At 34.0% G+C, this 13,912-nt stretch overlaps 1 protein-coding gene across 1 annotated transcript; it reads left to right on the top strand.

The window, feature by feature from the left end:
* The first annotated feature begins 6,566 nt into the window (after positions 1-6,566).
* LOC127549164 (olfactory receptor 4F3/4F16/4F29-like) lies at positions 6,567-7,505 on the top strand. The gene has a single exon (XM_051976998.1). The coding sequence runs from the start codon at positions 6,567-6,569 to the stop codon at positions 7,503-7,505; it is 939 nt and encodes a 312-aa protein (XP_051832958.1).
* Positions 7,506-13,912: the final 6,407 nt, after the last annotated feature.

Below are 13,912 nucleotides of genomic sequence, written 5' to 3'. Positions count from 1 at the left end.
CAAATCTCCATAGAGAAATTTATTTTTGAAATACCAATTCAGTTTCTATACTCTTTTGCATTATATTGATGTTGTTTGACTCAAAGAGGGCCATTATGTCAGAGAGGTGGGTTGTGCAAAGTCACAACCTTACTTTTAACTCTCATTCAGACTCAGTGAAAAGATATATAACAGGATGATTGGAGATGGCTTTAGATTCAGTGGGAGAACTTGGTCTTTTTAAGCTAAGGTCTTTACCAGAACTCAGTTTGACTGAGGCAATGGCCAATCAATGACTAAGACCAGGTAATAAATGGATCAGAAAAGGGCCTATTTTACCTAATCAAAAATAAAATATGAATCTGGGAGGGAAGAAATAAAAGATATAGAAACTAGCTGTTTTGACCTTTCTACTTAGAGTATATTTTCTTTTACTGAACTTGTGGTTCAAACATGTAGGGACAATGTAGTATAAAAGATAGACCATGACTCAGAATCAGGAAGATGATGGGTCAAAAATCTTATCTTCTATGTGATACCGAGCCAATCACATTATCCCTTTGGGCACTGGAAAACTATCTAAGAGTTAAGAGTTCTCCATGATGGAAAAAGTATGGATCCTTCACCTATTTGAATAGCTCATGCTGTAGATTCTACATTGCAGGATAATTTTTTTATTTGTAATTTCTATATACTTTCCCCTTTTACTTGTATAGTCATTGGTTGTAAGTAGTCTAGAATTTGGAAAAGTAAAGCAAATATTTTAATTTATGAGTTTGTGAAATTATATATTTTAAAAATATTGTGTGGATATTTCTTAATTGCCCCTTCATAAAGCAATGATTTGAAAGCTGGTCCAGGAAAGAGCCAAAAGGGACATTCATGCTTTGTTCTAACCACCTTTTATTAACTGCATCTCCCTTTAGTTATCATGGGAAAACCAAAAAGATCCTAGGAGACAATTGTTTTGGCCAAATGATATCAGAGTAGCAGCCACAGCTTCTGCAGCTTTACTTGACTGCTACCTTTTAATGTTGCTAATGAGTTGCTTTTTCATCTATGATAGCATTTTATAATGCTCTTAGTGCTTTTGATCCTTATAAGCAGTAGCAGGCTAAAGTTTGAGAGCCTTTCAAACATTACATCAATTCTCCAATGTCAGGTACTGTGAGAGAAGAGGTAGGTGACAGAAACAGGAATAAAACCTTCATCAGGAAGTAGAGTCCTTGTTTCAGCAGACACCAGATGATGATAAGGAAGGATTAGCCATTATATAAGACAACAGAGAGCTGCCTCTTAGTAGGATAGGATTCAAAAAAAGGGGAAGGAAGAAGAAGCTAAACACAGGAAAGGAGAATCAATTTGAAGAATTTCAGATTATGGAAATGGGCAAATACACCTGAAAAGTGCATTTAATTTCATCTGGAAATCAGAGACCCCATAGGAAGGACCAAAATTCAAGAGTAAAAGAAGAATCTAGCTTCTCCCACTCTGCTCTGCTTAGTGGACTTCTATTTTTTTTTTTTTTTGATGAAAATCTCTCCCATCTCCACATTCTCTGAATATCTCCTCTTTCCAGTTTTGCATGGCTCCCTAAACTGCCTAGAGCTCATTGTTGACCCTTTCCCTAGTCATCTCTCTTCAATGCTAGATTCTCTTGCTTCCTAAACTTTCTCTGCTTTCCTTGAATATCTCTAGCACCAAGAATGTCCCATTTTCTATTTTCTTTCATGGCCATCCATGCTGCCTAACATTTTTAGAGGGAATATTGGTGGGGTTAACACAAATTTAAACTATTCATACTCACTTAGGTCCTTGTTGTATAGATAGGTTTTTCTGTTTATTCCTTTATTTATTTATTTATTTTTTCTTCATTTCTTTTTAATCTTACTTATTTGATTAAACAGTGATTCTAAACCTTTTCCCACATTATTCTTCTGTCCTACTCACTTCATACTGTCATCAGGACACAAGGTCCTATTTTACTGAAAAAGTTGATACTACCTACTGAAGGATAGCTCTCTAATCTTTCTTCCCCTTTATCTGTTACCACACTTCCTTATCACTTTTCTTATTTATTGTCTTCTCCTATTGTCCTTTTCTTCTTTTTTGTTTTAGAGGAATAGATTTGGAGAAACTTTATTTTCAATGTTAATTTTTCCACTTGTTCCTTTGAGACTATGCTTCTCCTTTTGCCTTTATTGATTGCTCAGTCGGCCCTCCTCTTGTATCTTCATTTTTTTCCTTCTCTCTAATTCCTTTACCCCTCAATTTTTCCTCATATTAAAAAAAACACTTTCAATCCTCATGTACTTTTGACTTGATTTCTTTTCTTTTTTCTAATTACCAAGCTTCTTAAAAATTTTGTACTAATTTTCAGTTTCATCCAGCAAACATTCATTAAGCTTTTACTATAGGTATAAATCAAGATAAATAACACGGGGGGCTAAATCATGGAATTCTGAAGATTGCAGTTCAAGTCCTATATCTGACTAGTTTACTTCTATTTCTGGGTATGATTTTCAAACCAATTCCTTGCATTGATTTAATTATTATGTCCTTATAATTGCATAATACCTTAAAAATCATCTAGTCCAACTCCCTTATTTTATAGATAAGTATATCCAACCCCAGAAAGGTTAAATAGATTCCTCGAGGTTTCAAATCCAATAATTTGTAGATTCACAATTAGAAAATAGGTATATTTACTCTTTTCATTAAGCCAGGCATTGTTCTTCCTATTCCTTTCCCTATCTACCTTCCCTCCCATTGAGCCCACAGTTGTCTTCATATCCCCCTGATTTCTACTGAAACAATGTGGTACAGTAGAAAGTATATTATCCTTGAAATCAAATTACTAAGGTTCAGGCTCCAAATTTCTTACTTGTGCCCTGTGAAATCTTTCCAGGTCTTAGCTTCTTAATCTATTAAAATAAAGATTTGGACTGGAAGGCTCCTATTTCTAACACTTTGGTGTTCATTTGTCATTTATCATTTATCACATGCGACCCTTATATTAGTTCATTCTTTTAAATCTAAGGTAAGAATCTGATAATGTTATTTTCCATCTCAAAAATCTTGTGCCTCCCTCTGGCCTCTAGGATTAAAATCATAGTCCTCAGTCTGAAATTTTAATATCTCTCTATTCTGTGCCAAACCCATGTTTCCATTTGTCATTAATTCAAATCATGCATTTCTCTCTTAAACAAACTAGCAGTTCTTGAACTTTAACATTCCAACGTCCATATCCATAGGCTATTCCTGTGTTTCTGTCTCCTGTAATTAGTTTTTTTCAAACCTCAACTGAAATATTATTACCTACATGAAGCCTGTCCTGGACTTAGAAAATGCCGTGCTTTCTCTATCTTCAAATTGCATTCTTTCACTTAATCTGTGTACATGTTCTATTGCCCAAGTAGAAACAAGTTCCTTGATCATCTGCATCACTTAATTTTTCTCTTTAACTTAAATGTGTATATTAGAGCCTTTATAATAGTAGCTGAATAAGTAATGTTTAATGATCATTGAAAGGAGATTTGAACTAGAGAAATCCATAAACCCCAACCAAGTGAGTTTATTGAAAATTTATCTTATTCAAACTCAGCTGGATCCTGATTGCTGTGTATTAAGGTTTTACTTTGCTGATCTTATATATTAGGGGCAGTTAAGTGGTTTAATGGATAGAGGGCTGGCTGAAGAAGGCCTGAGTTTAAATTTGATCTCAGATACTTACTAAATGTGTGATCCTGGGCAAGTCACCTTACCTTCTTTGCCTCAGTTCCCTCATCTGTAAAATGAGCTGGAGAATGAAATGGCAAATCACCATAGTATCTTTGCAAAAACCAAACCAAACAAAACAAAATCCATATAAAGTCACAGAGTCCATTGCAAGTGAAATGACTCAATAACATTTTTTAACTATTTACCCTCTGTTGTACTTCCAAACATTTTCTAATTAGTATTTTAATCCTACCCATCTTCCTTCATTTTCAGTAGATGACTTTGTCTCTCATTTTAATTTTAAAAATGTTAAAAATGACCTACGGAGAGCTCCCTAATCTTCCCCACACCTCTTCTCCATCTTCATTATCTAGTATCTTCTCTCATTTCCTTTTTCTTCCTTTTGTTTTTAGAGGAAGACAATTCCTTTCCAAGGTCAATCCTTCCATTCCTTTCATCTCTATTTTCTTAAAGGGTTATCAGCATTTTTCTAATAGGTGGTTGGGAAGGTATCATCAAGGAATCATTATTTAAGTAGATAAATATTTGATGTGGCATTCAAGGAGCAGGGGCCAGTTAGTATGGGCATGTATTGAGGTGATATGCATAACATATGTACAGAGAAGGTGAAAGGTGTAATCATAATAAGGTAGTGAAATTGTAAGACAGAAGAGTGAAAATAAAGTTAGAAACATTAAATGACTCCAGGTAAATAACTTTGATTAAATTTTAGGCTAAGCATATTAAACTTGACCAGGGTTTGTTTACAAGGGAGCTGTTGCAGGGTTTTGATCAAAGAATTAACATGATAAGATCTTTTTATTAGGAAGATTAGTCTGGAAAAGATATGAAGGATGGATTGGAGGAGATGGACAGGAATATAGGTTGGGACTCTGTTCAGTCAGTTATGAAAGCCTCCATTAAGGCAGTGGCCATAAGGATAGAGAGAAAGAAATAGATTTAAGATATTTTAGAATTAGTTGGCATATGTATCTGGTATCTGGTATATGACAGTGGGGGAAGGGATAGAGAAAAATCAAATTAACACCATGGTTTTGAAAACAAGTGAGTCAGTGAAAAATGTTACCATCAATAGAAAAGGGTGTGGGGATGGAGATAATTCATTTTGTTATTATTTAAATATGAATTGCTTCTGGTAGACCTCTTCTTGGAGATATACCTAATGCATTTCCAGATATGGATATGAAACCCAGGGTAATCACCCACTGCCAAAGACTTTGGATTTATCTGTAAAGGAATGACAAAAGAAACTATGCCAATAGATGAAATAGCTAGTAGTTAGTAGAGTTAGTAGGGAGAAGAATGGTTTTTATATGAAATTGAATCTCCATTAGATTAGCTCCATTTTAGAAAAGCTAAAAAGAAAGTTTTAGAAATAGACTTCTGTAACATCATTCCAAATCATTTGTTGTTGTTTTTAAAAAAATTATTTATTTATGCTGATCTTAAACACCCCAAAGAACATTTATATAAACAACAGAATAGAAAGATGGATCAGGCTCAGGGGGAGTTCTTGTCTTATTGAGTTTAGGAAAAAAGGGAAACATGGAAGGAAACTGAAAAAGAACTCCTACTAAGGTAAGAGGAGACAGTGAAAGATTGCTCACAATATCATTCATGCTCTGACTTGACTACCATCTACTAGAATGGGTTTCAAGTGCTAAATGCAACTAAGTGTTGTTCCTGCCTTTTTTTTTTTTTTTTTGCATGCATTGTGATGATGATGGTATATCAGCTAGAGTTTATATAGCTCTTTAAGATTTGCAAAGCACTTTCAGGTCTTCCTGATTCCACATCCAATACTCTATCTACTTTATCACCTGATAGTATAAAAGTACTATACAAGATAGTACTAATAATATTAGCACATTTTACAAAACCCTGTCTAGATACCAAGCATCCATTCTATCATTCAGTTACCACTAGAGTCCTGTGAGGTAGGTAGGGCAGGGAGTATTGTTTTTATTCTATATTGGAGAAAACTAAGGCTCAGAGAAATAGGTGACTTGGCTAAGGTGTTGCAGAAAATAAACACCTGAATATGAACTTGATGTTGCTGAGAGAAAGTGTGTGTGTGTGTGTGTGTGTGTGTGTGTGTGTGTGTGTAAGAGAGAGACAGAGTGAGGCAAAGAGAAAGAAAGATCTTATAAATCAATATCTATGTATACCTATCTATTTATCTATCTATCTGTTTATCTCTCTCCTATCCCCAGGTAAATCATGGCACCAGTCATTTCAGGAGATAGGGAGGCAATCATCTCATCTAGACAAGAGTTGATTTTGGTTTTCACCATTACTTCATCTCCAAGGAAGATTCTAACTCTCATTCTTATACTTTCCTAAAGGGAAAGGTCAGGAAAGAGCTGTAAGTTGAAGAAAGTATATTTGTTGATATTTTTAGAGAAGCTAAAAAGGAAGTTTTAGAAATATACTTCTGTAACATCATTCCAAATAATTTGTTGTTGTTTTAAAAAAAATTATTTTTTTATCCTGAACTTAAACACCCAAAAGAACATTTATATAAACAACAGAATAGAAAGATTTTATATGAAATTGAATCTCCATTCCACCCAACTCATTAATGATATCTGCATATGTATATGTACATATGTATGTACACATACACATATATACATATACACAGATATAGAATCAACATGTATTTTTTAAAACTATCCTGCTTGGACTTCTTTATGAATTGATGTTTTCTTCTGTGCATTTGAAATGTTTTAATAGCCCTCTTTTTACTTTTTAGACATCACTGTTGCTAACTCATTTACAGTAATTTGGAATCTCTTGGATTTTTCTTTTTTATAGGTAACATAAGAGATGATCCTGTTGAGTCGATGGACAAAGAGAATTATTCTGTGGTGTCTGAATTTGTATTCCTGGGATTTTCCAATTCTTGGAATATTCAGCTTTTTCTCTTTGTATTCTCCTCTGTGTTCTACATGGCAAGCATGCTGGGAAATTCTCTCATTGTGCTCACAGTGACCTCTGAATCTCACTTGCACTCTCCCATGTATTTTCTGTTGGCCAATCTCTCCTTTATTGACCTGGGGATGTCCTCTGTCATTTCCCCTAAGATGATGAGTGATCTTTTCCGAAAGCACAAAGTTATCTCATTCTCTGGTTGCATCACTCAGATGTTCTTTATTCATCTGATTGGCGGTGTTGAGATGGTGCTGCTTATAGCCATGGCCTTTGATAGATACGTAGCCATATGCAAACCTCTCCACTACCTCATTATTATGTGTCCAAGAATGTGCATTTTGCTTTTGGCTGCTGCCTGGATCATTGGTCTCATTCATTCAGTGGCCCAACTGGCTTTTGTAGTCCACTTGCCTTTGTGTGGCCCTAATGAATTAGATAGTTTTTATTGTGATTTTCCTCAATTTATCAAACTTGCTTGCAGAGACACATATAGATTACAGTTCATAGTCACTGCTAACAGTGGTTTCATGTCCCTGTGTGTGTTTTTCATCTTGATCATCTCCTATATCTTCATCCTAATCACTGTTCAGAAGCGTTCATCAGGTGGTGTCTCTAAGGCCCTCTCCACTCTGTCAGCTCATATCACTGTTGTGGTTTTATTCTTTGGTCCACTGATCTTTGTTTATACAAGGCCACATACTACATCACGTCTTGATAACTTCCTTGCTGTCTTCGATGTAGTTCTTACTCCCTCCCTGAATCCAATCATCTATACCTTAAGGAACAAAGAGATGAAAGTAGCAATGAAGAAAATGTGCAGCCAGTTTGTGAGTTTCAAGAAAATCTCTTAAGTAATTTGATGAAAATATGAAAACTCCCTGTTAGAAGAACTAGCAAAGTCTGGAGGAGAATTTATTTATAGAAGAAAATAAGAGTTATATTTTGAAAACACTCAATTGGAGATTTATATTATAGAAGCTGAAACAAGGGTATGTAGCCAAAAATGAATAAGGGGCATGTTCCTATAAGAATGGTTCTAAAAGTGGGAGTGTGTGTGTGTGTGTGTGTGTGTGCACGCATGCATGTGTGTGAAAGAGATAGACATAGAGACAGAGTGAGAAAAAGAGACAGAAAAAGTTTATAAATCTATATCTACATCTATCTATCTATCTATCTATCTATCTATCTATCTATCTATCTGTTTCTCTTCCCAGGTAAATCATAGCAGCAGTCATTTCAGGGGCTGGGGAGGCAATCATCTCATCTAGACAAGAGTTGATTTTGGTTTTCACCACTACTTCATTTCCAAGGAAGACCCTAACCCTCATTCTTATACTTTCCTAAAGGGAAAAGTCAGGAAAAAGTTGTAAGTTGAAGAAAGACTATTTATTGATATTTTTAGAGAAACTAAAAAGGAAGTTTTAGAATTATACTTCAGTAACATCATTCCAAGTAATTTGTTGTATTTAAAAAAATTATTAAGACCCAGAATAAGTTGTCCTTGGGAATGAATGTTCTAGAAAACACTAACGAGTTTAAAAAAGCTATGTTGGGCAAGAAGGACATTCCAAAAAGAGGATGGGATGATTGAAAAAAGGCAGAACTACTCAATCCTTATTTTGCTTTTACCAAGGAGAATGATCTTTGGACTGAGAAATACAGAGCAGTCACAATTATTAGGGATATGAAATGAACACAAGTGATAATGATAAGAAAGTTGTCCTTAATGATTCAAGTTTCCAGGCCTAGATCCCATAATCCTGAAAAAAATTGATAAATGTGATTTATGAGATACTATAAGTAATCTTTAAAAGGTAATGGAGTAAGAAATAGAAATGACCTTTTAGATATGATGAAATGGATGTTTTCAGAGAACTCTGGGAAGATTTGTATGAATTAATGCAGATCAAGATGACAGGTTATACTATGACAATAACATTATAAACATGAACAAGTATGAATTACTTAAGAGCTGTATCAATGCAATGACTGATTATGATTTCAGAGCATCAATGATGAAGAATCACTATTGATCTCTTGGCTGAGAAGTGATGCAGAATGAGTTACACATCTTTGTACATGGTCAGTGTGGAAATATCTTGATTTTCAGAAAAATCAAAAAATACTGAAACCTTAAAACTAACTCTTAACTCTAACTTAAAACCTTAAAAGCTAACTCAACTGATTACTAGCAAATTCCAGGCTAAATCATTAATGTGATAACTTGTGGTTTAGAAAAAGACAGTTATGATTATTCTGGGTCAACATGCTTATCAAAAAAACTACTGCTTTTTAGGTGAAATAATTTAGTAGCTCTGGCCCTTAGTTTCCTGAATCCTAAAGTAAAAATAGATACTGAATGATTTTTTAAATCCTTTCAGCTTTAAGTCTATGATTCTAAACTAATTGTGAGAATTGTGATATTTACTTTTCTGCTGGGATTATTATATTGATTATACTAATAAATATTGAATTTCAGAAAAGCATTTGACAACTTGTTAATAATCTCTTTTTGGCAAAGATAGATGTGGGCTAGATGACAATGTTTAGATATAGTAGATAGTAGAAATACAAAAGATAGTACAGTTTGGCCCATATATTGAAAATGATTCATAAATAATAAGGGCAAGTCACTTAACCTCTCTCATCCTCAATTTTTTCATCTGTAAAATTGGTATAATAATAGTACCTACTATCCAGAGTTGTTATAAGAATGAAATAAAATGATATTTCTAAAGTGCTTTGTAAACTTTAAAGCTCTTTGAAAATTCTATTATTAGTATTAATAGTGTTCTAATAGAGTTTTTTTTAAATCAGCTTCATAAGTACAGGGAAAAGGATACCTAGTTAGATAAGAATTTGTGTACAAAATGCTCTGGGAGTTTTAGTGGTAAATTCAATTAAAATCAATAGTGTGACATATCATTCAAAAATCTAATGACTAATACTGCATTAATAAAGACAAGGAATGTGTCAGTCCTTCTGTTGCGTCATATCTTCAGCATTACATATTTTGATAAGAATAAGCTAAACTGGAATATATTCAGAGATGGATGAATAGAAAGGTTAAAGACAGAGACTTTGAAATATTAAGATTGGTTGAATTATCTGAGGTTAATTAGGTTGCAGAAAAGAAGACTGTAGGAAGGTCATTATAGCTAGTGTCAAGTATTTGAAGGATTACCATACAGAAGAGGGGTTAAAGATATTATATTTGGACCCAATAGATCTTTGTAGAAGTTTTTGTTCAATTATTCAGTTATATATAACTCTATATGACTATCATAAACCAGGGAAGTTTCTTGGCAAACTTACTGAAGTAGCTTGTCATCTCCTTCTTCAGTATGTCCCTGGTTTACAGATGAGGAATCAAGGCAACTAGGAATAAAATAACTTGCCCAAGATTACACATATGTGTCTGAGGCAGGACATGAACTTATATCTTTCTGACTCTAGGTCCAGTGTTCTATCCATGGTACCACCTAGCTGTCCTTCTGTAGAAGTTGCAGAGAAGTAGATTTCAACTTAATGTAAGGAAGAAATTCCTAATAACATGCAAACATGGCATGGATTGCCTTGGGAGACAGTGGGTTGCTTTCTCATTACTGAAGGCTTTCTTTTTTTGGATTAAATTATTTTATTTTCAATGAACAATCATTTATTTTCAATACTTCTCCTTCTCTTCTGACCCCCAACACTGGGAAAAAAAACAAGCAACATCCTTAGAACAAATGTACACTCATCGTGTCCAAAAATATGTGACTCATTCTGTGCATTTAGTCAGTTAGCTTTTTGCCAGGAGGAGGGTGGTAATTTTTCATCCTAAGTTATTTGGAATCATAATTTTTTTATGATTGGTCATTATATTGACACAGTTCCTAAGTAATTAAGTTTTTTTCATGTTTATAATTTCATTGTTATAATAGAAATTATTCTCTCTCTCTTTTTTCACTTAAATCTGCATTAGTTCATACAAATCTTCCCAAGATTCTATGAAACTATCCATTTCATAATTTCTTACACAAATTATATTCCATTTCATTCATGCATCATACTTCAGCACTGGAAATTTTTCAGTAGGAACAAGTTGTGCACTTCTTGGAAACATTTAAGATGGTAATATGTCTTAAAGAGGGATTTGAGTAGATGATTCCTGAGTTTTCTTTTAATTCTGAAAATTGTAAATTCTCTCATGCAGGTGGAAATGCACAATAGGGAGTTGGAAGCCTAAGTTTAGAGCTGGAAGAAATATTAAGGCCAGAGATATAAATTTGTCAGTCACTTTCATAATTAAGATAGTTTTTTTTTTAATTAAATTTTTTATTTAATAATTACATTATATTGACACTCATTTCTGTTCCGATTTTTTTTCCCCTCCCTCCCTCCACCCCCTCCCCTAGATGGCAAGCAGTCCTTTATATGTTGGATATGTTGCAGTATATCCTAGATACAATATATGTTTGCAGAACCGAACAGTTCTCTTGTTGCGTAGGGAGAATTGGATTCAGAAGGTATAAATAATCCGGGAAGAAAAACAAAAATGCAGATAGTTCACATTCGTTTCCCAGTGTTCTTTCTTTGGGTGTAGCTGCTTTTGTCCATCATTTATCAATTGAAACTCAGGTCTCTTTGTCAAAGAAATCCACTTCCATCAAAATATGTCCTCATACAATATCGTTGTCGAAGTGTATAATGATCTCCTGGTTCTGCTCATTTCACTTAGCATCAGTTCATGTAGGTCTCTCCAAGCCTCTCTGTATTCATCCTGCTGGTCATTTCTTACAGAACAATAATATTCCATAACATTCATATACCACAATTTACCCAGCCATTCTCCAATTGATGGGCATCCATTCATTTTCCAGTTTCTAGCCACTACAAACAGGGCTGCTACAAACATTTTGGCACATACAGGTCCCTTTCCCTTCTTTAGTATTTCTTTGGGATATAAGCCCAATAGAAACACTGCTGGATCAAAGGATATGCACATTTTGATAATTTTTTGGGCATAATTCCAGATTGCTCTCCAGAATGGTTGGATTCGTTCACAACTCCACCAACAATGCATTAGTGTCCCAGTTTTCCCGCATCCCCTCCAACATTCATCATTATTTTTTCCTGTCATCTTAGCCAATCTGACAGGTGTGTAGTGATACCTCAGAGTTGTCTTAATTTGCATTTCTCTGATCAATAATGATTTGGAACACTCTTTCATATGAGTGGTAATAGTTTCAATCTCATCCTCTGAAAATTGTCTGTTCATATCCTTTGACCATTTATCAATTGGAGAATGGCTTGATTTCTTATAAATTTGAGTCAGTTCTCTATATATTTTGGAAATGAGGCCTTTATCAGAACCTTTAACTGTGAAAATGTTTTCCCAGTTTGTTGCTTCCCTTCTAATCTTGTTTGCATTAGTTTTATTTGTACAAAGGCTTTTTAATTTGATGTAATCGAAATTTTCTATTCTGTGATCAGTAATGGTCTCTAGTTCATCTTTGGTCACAAATTTCTTTCTCCTCCACAAGTCTGAGAGATAAACTATTCTATGTTCCTCTAATTTATTTATAATCTCGTTCTTTATGCCTAGGTCATAGACCCATTTTGATCTTATCTTGGTATATGGTGTTAAGTGTGGGTCCATGCCTAATTTCTGCCATACTAATTTCCAATTATCCCAGCAGTTTTTATCAAATAATGAATTCTTTTCCCAGAAGTTAGGGGCTTTGGGTTTGTCAAACACTAGATTGCTATAATTGACTATTCTGTCTTGTGAGCCTAGCCTTTTCCACTGATCCACTAATCTATTTCTTAGCCAATACCAAATGGTTTTGGTGACTGCTGCTTTATAATATAATTTTAGATCAGGTACAGCTAGGCCACCTTCATTTGATTTTTTTTTCATTAGTTCCCTTGAGATTCTCGACTTTTTATTGTTCCATATGAATTTTGTTGTTATTTTTTCTAGATCAATAAAATATTTTCTTGGAAGTCTGATTGGTATAGCACTAAATAAATAGATTAGTTTAGGGAGTATTGTCATCTTTATTATGTTCGCTCGGCCGATCCAAGAGCACTTAATATTTTTCCAATTATTTAAGTCTGACTTTGTGTGGAGACTTTTTTATAATTTTGCTCATATAATTCCTGACTTTCCTTTGGTAGATAGATTCCCAAATATTTTATGGTATCAACAGTTATTCTGAATGGAATTTCTCTTTGTATCTCTTGCTGTTGGGTTTTGTTGGTGATGTATAAAAATGCTGAGCATTTATGGGGATTTATTTTGTAGCCAGCTACTTTGCTAAAATTATGAATTATTTCCAATAGCTTTTTGGTAGAATCTCTGGGGTTCTCTAGGTATACCATCATATCATCTGCAAAGAGTGATAGTTTGGTTTCCTCATTGCCTACTCTAATTCCTTTTATATCTTTCTCGACTCTTATTGCCGAGGCTAGTGTTTCTAATACGATATTAAATAATAATGGTGATAGTGGGCAACCTTGCTTCACTCCAGATCTTACTGGGAAAGGTTCCAGTTTTTCCCCATTGCATATGATGCTTACTGATGGTTTTAAATATATGCTCCTGACTATTTTAAGGAAAAGTCCATTTATTCCTATGCTCTCAAGTGTTTTTATTAGGAATGGATGTTGGATTTTATCAAATGCTTTTTCTGCATCTATTGAGATGATCATGTGGTTTTTGTTTGTTTGGTTATTGATATAGTCAATTATGCTAATAGTTTTCCTAATATTGAACCAGCCCTGCATTCCTGGTATAAATCCTACTTGGTCATAGTGTATTATCCTGGTGACAATTTTCTGTAATCTTTTTGCTAATATTTTATTTAAGATTTTAGCATCAATATTCATTAGGGAGATTGGTCTATAATTTTCTTTCTCTGTTTTCAGCCTACCTGGTTTAGGTATCAGTACCATATCTGTGTCATAAAAGGAGTTTGGTAGGACTCCTTCAATCCCTATTTTTTCAAATAGTTTATATAACATTGAAGTTAATTGTTCTTTAAATGTTTGGTAGAATTCACATGTAAATCCATCTGGTCCTGGGGATTTTTTCTTAGGGAGTTGATTGATAGTTTGTTCTATTTCTTTTTCTGAGATGGGACTGTTTAGGATATTTACTTCTTCCTCTGTTAGTTTGGGCAAGCTGTATTTTTGGAGGTATTTTTCTATTTCGTTTAAGTTGTCGAATTTATTGGCATAAAGTTGGGCAAAGTAACTCCTAATTATTGCT

This window comes from Antechinus flavipes, chromosome 2 (genome assembly GCF_016432865.1).
Source record: "Antechinus flavipes isolate AdamAnt ecotype Samford, QLD, Australia chromosome 2, AdamAnt_v2, whole genome shotgun sequence".
In the NCBI taxonomy this organism is placed as follows: domain Eukaryota; kingdom Metazoa; phylum Chordata; class Mammalia; order Dasyuromorphia; family Dasyuridae; genus Antechinus; species Antechinus flavipes.
Note: the sequence above shows the minus strand (reverse complement) of the source record. Positions and strands in the feature narration are given on the sequence as shown.

Bases quoted from the DNA above. Each gene is read 5' to 3' on its own strand.
- LOC127549164 (XM_051976998.1), top strand. From the start codon at position 6,567: ATGGACAAAGAGAATTATTCTGTGGTGTCTGAATTTGTATTCCTGGGA.